This window comes from Pteropus vampyrus, unplaced genomic scaffold (assembly GCF_000151845.1).
Source record: "Pteropus vampyrus isolate Shadow unplaced genomic scaffold, Pvam_2.0 Scaffold140, whole genome shotgun sequence".
In the NCBI taxonomy this organism is placed as follows: Eukaryota; Metazoa; Chordata; class Mammalia; order Chiroptera; family Pteropodidae; genus Pteropus; species Pteropus vampyrus.
This window is the reverse complement of record NW_011888921.1, coordinates 752,136-756,452: the sequence shown is the minus strand read 5'-3', so window position 1 is coordinate 756,452 and position 4,317 is coordinate 752,136. Positions and strand designations below refer to the sequence as shown.

Below are 4,317 nucleotides of genomic sequence, written 5' to 3'. Positions count from 1 at the left end.
AACATTAAAAAATCCAAACAATGAAAGCTTACCCTTCCAGAAACCATAGGAGTTCAAACTATTTTTGCCTCATCCTATCCAACTATTTTCAGTCTGACATTTGAACCTAAAGATGGAAGGCAGTCCAGAATGAATATTTTGTCCTGACTACCAACTCTGCTTTTCTTCAAAGAAAAACACTTCCTTTTCAATTTTCCTTCTCTAATTAGTGCTTTCAGTCCATTTCCCCCCTTTTATACTTTTCTTCAGACTATATTTCTAATGCTTCCATGTGATGTTTGAGGTTAATGGTCATAGAAGGTATACAGGTAAAGTTTGTATAATATCATTATTCTATGAGAATCTTATATAAAATCATGTAAGTAATGGCCTGAAAATTGGGAGAGGTTTTAATAAACTCACCTTGATGAAAAATATGTGGATTGAGATGAACTGTTAAATTATAGTGTAGTTTATAATCAAGTAGCTAATATGAATCTCAGGTTATCTAATGCCTGTGACTACCAATTTCAACCAATCCCTGAAATGGTATGATCTTTGACCTCAAATGTAATTGTTATATAGGAAAACTTGGCTAATGATTTCAGCCACATGAATCAAAGCATTTGCTTTTTCTGCCTTGTGCATGCAGGTACCAGCTTGTATCAGATTCTCCCTATATTTCTGCTGCTTCTTGTTTTTAGGATGGAACCAAACTCTACGGCAGATGTGGAGGATTCTGTGGGAAGTGTGTTCCTCACCTGGCTACTGGTCTCCCAATTCAAGTAATATAAACATTCAGAAGTGGAAAGTATGTCCCAAAGAAGCAGTATTCTCTGGAAACCTTCAAATAACTGGTGCTCATTTCTTTATTCTTCCCTTCCTGAGATTTCCATATCCAAAATGTCTGTGCCTTTTTTTAAGTGTGTTCATCAGGGAGTAAAATCTCTGCTTAATTTTTTTCATGGCCTTTAAAATAAACTCAGCAGATATGACTCTAATCAGGATTTTTTTTAAAAGGACATAATGTTGTTCACAACTTGGATGGGACCACAATTCTATCTATAAACACATGTAAATTTCCACTCAGTATCCTACTTTACAATGAGATGTTTATTCTACTTGCTAAACTGGGGCAAGTAAACAGAAAAATGAGCTTATTTAAAACTACCATAAACATTATTTAATCTGTCAGATGAGTGGTAAACCAATCGTCACATCAAAAAAGTACATAGCCATTATACTTTCTACTGATACAGTCTAGATACCTTGTTTCATATTTCCTTTAATTGGTTATTCAGATTTTTTAAATTCTAAAAATATGGTATAATTTTGTATTAAAAATGTGTGCTTAGGTTAAATATGAAATAAGAACTTTTGTGGGTATAATAAAGATATAGAATTTGACTTAAAACACCTACCTCTAATTGTACTTAGAAGAGCACTGTTTCTATGTTTATATTCTATGTCTTTATAACTCTTACATGTGTATATATCTGCTCTTAAAAAGCTATTTTCTCAGTTATGTACTATATTATCAGAAATGAGAAAGATTTGATAAAATTATACTTACATATACAAAATTTCTATTAGAGATATTCAAGTTATTTTATATCCAAAGTCTCTCAAAGCTAGAACATAAAATCAGTAAAATTATTTATGGACAAATTCTCAGGTGAATAGTTGCATATTATATGATACTGTGGTTTTAAATTAATATTTTTCTATGGAAACCTACTCTATAGACCAAAAAGCTGAATCTACTAATAGATTTTTGCCAGTAAATAAGAGTATTAATTTTACCCACAAAGTTTTTTCCCCAATTATTAAGAGTATATCATACCACATATGGTACTAAAGCAATTTTGTACCAATGTGGTTAAACACTTAGGGAATCTCTGTATCAGAAATGAAGTATTTTGCACTATGTGCCTTAAATCAGTTACAAACATTAAAATGAAATGTGTAACATTTTAGAAAATGTTTCCATTCATAATTAAAATCTTTAAATTTATAAACTTTTAAATAAACATTTGTGATATATTAACACCTTGTTTTCACTTTCCTTACTTAAAAGAAATCATTCATCAATAAGTGTATAATTCTAAAATTACTTCAGAAATTAAAAATTTTTTTTATCCAAATTATTGCAGTTGGGATGGAAATAGCTCCTGTGTGGTATATACCCTTCTTAGGGCAAAGGGAATATGGGCAAGAGGCTGACAAAAACTTGCAACACCTTTAAAAGCTTCTCTTTATACCAGGGGCACACATATCAACTCATATTCATTTGACCAAATCTTAGTCAATGGGGCAGGGAAATATACTGTATATGTTTTATGTATATTGCCTACCCGAGGGATTCCAATATGTATATATCCTTAACCTATCACGATCTACCTCTACTGTTAAACTCCATTTTCATATAAATTTGTTAAATTTTAAAATATAAAATTATCCTTTATATGTGTGTGTATGTTTACACACACACTTATTACTTCCTGTTCTCTCCTATAGATCTGTTTCTATTATCATTCCTCTATTACTCACAAATTCATTTATCAGAATGTCCTTAATTCACTTTCATGTTTTTAGACTTTATAAATGTTGACATAATTTAAAACTGTACAAATTAACGTTTTGCCACATTTGCTTCATCATTCTTTTTATATGTATATATACCTATATGAATTATTCATTCTTAATAACTTGAGTAGGTTATCTTATGACCTTTTACTCCACAATACTTTAGTATATATTTAAGAAAAAGATATTCTTACATAACCATGGTACAGTTATAAAATTCAGAAATCTCACCACTGAATTTCTAAACAAACACCATTTTGGGTGTGCTAGTGGTAGGAATAACAATGGGGGTAAGTACCATACTTAATTGCTTCTCATAACCCTATACCTAAAATAAAATCTCATATTCTACACTTTAAATGCTTGATTTTCAAATATTAGCTTATTGTGACCTCCATAAATATTTCTTGGACCATTCTGCTTAAGATATTTAATTCCTCATGTATTCTATTTCTTATGACACTTATTGTTTTCTACTATGTGATTAGGATTTTTACAACCCAATTTACCTGCTCCTTCAAGATGGTTATGTGAGTAAAAATTAGCACATGATTAGCTTCTGTTTTAAGCCAGATTGTAAGAAACTTTACACCCTTATGCAGTTTAATCTTTACCTTAAGAAAACATCACCATTTTAAAGATCATTTTATATAATGGCAGAAACTTTCCAGTATAGTGCAGATGTGTCCCGACACAATACTTTTCTTTTTATTCAGTAGTTTTCTTTGCTTAATCACTAACTATATTTTATTGAGTCCTGCACAGCAAATATCAGTGTTAGCAACACAATATAGATTTAATATTTTATCATGAGTAAATTAAAATACTTAGAAATTCACTTCCACTTGAAAATATAGGAAAAAAGTCTATATGAACTATAATTTACAGATATTTGGTGGGATTGATGTTTTAAAAAAAAGTTAGAGCCATCCCTAAACAATGTTCAGGAGGATGCAGGTATTCCTAGAGAGTTCAATCATGAGCCACTGTAGAATTTGAAAGTCCTGACTAGAAGTAAACAGTAGCCACCATGCATACTTTTTCAAGGAATAAGTTATGTAGGTCTGCTTGCATTTGTATGTTTTAAGTTATTTTTTAAGAGTTAACACGTAGAAACATTGATAGAAATAGAAAACAATTTTGCAGTGATGACGCATTCACAATTGAATACAGCTTTGATAAATACAAAACGGTTTTATGCTGCCATGACAAAAAAATTGATTTGTATTTATTTTTCATATCATTCATTAGGATAGAATATATCTTTGCTATTAAATACAGCTATCAGTCAACATTCTAATTTTCAAACAGAAGACTCACTGTTTTCCTTGTTTTTTTTTTTCCTAACAATTTAGTTCATGTCTTTTAGCTGCCAAGTATCTAATTTTGTTTTGAAAAATTAACAAAAGTAATGCATAATTGAATATTTACCTTTAAAGGTAACATGGTTATTTTTGTTACAATTTACTTACTGCATATTTTTCTGTAGTGACTCATCTTTATTTGAAACATGAAAAAATTATTTACAACAGTGGCATCTGCTGGCCACTCTTAATTATTCCTCAGTAGGATAAAAAAAAAAGTCAGACTAATTTTCCTCTGCAATTTACTGAAGAGCTGGAAGAGCAACTGCTTGCAATGCCAAAGGCAATCTGTCTTCGAGGTATACTTAATCCACTTTAACATGAATACCTTTATCCATATCTATATCTCTGTCATACAAACATGCATGTGTTCTTTACTTCAATCTGA

The 4,317-nt window shown here is 30.4% G+C and overlaps 1 protein-coding gene across 1 annotated transcript in view; it reads left to right on the top strand.

Annotated features, from left to right (window-relative positions):
- ADAMTS20 (ADAM metallopeptidase with thrombospondin type 1 motif 20) overlaps window positions 1-1,211 on the top strand; it is a 163,508-nt gene extending 162,297 nt beyond the window's left edge. Inside the window, exon 36 of the mRNA XM_011368332.2 lies at window positions 684-1,211. Within this exon, the coding sequence (XP_011366634.1) occupies window positions 684-773 (90 nt within the window). The 3' untranslated portion in view covers window positions 774-1,211. The remainder of the gene's footprint in view (window positions 1-683) is intronic.
- Window positions 1,212-4,317: the final 3,106 nt, after the last annotated feature.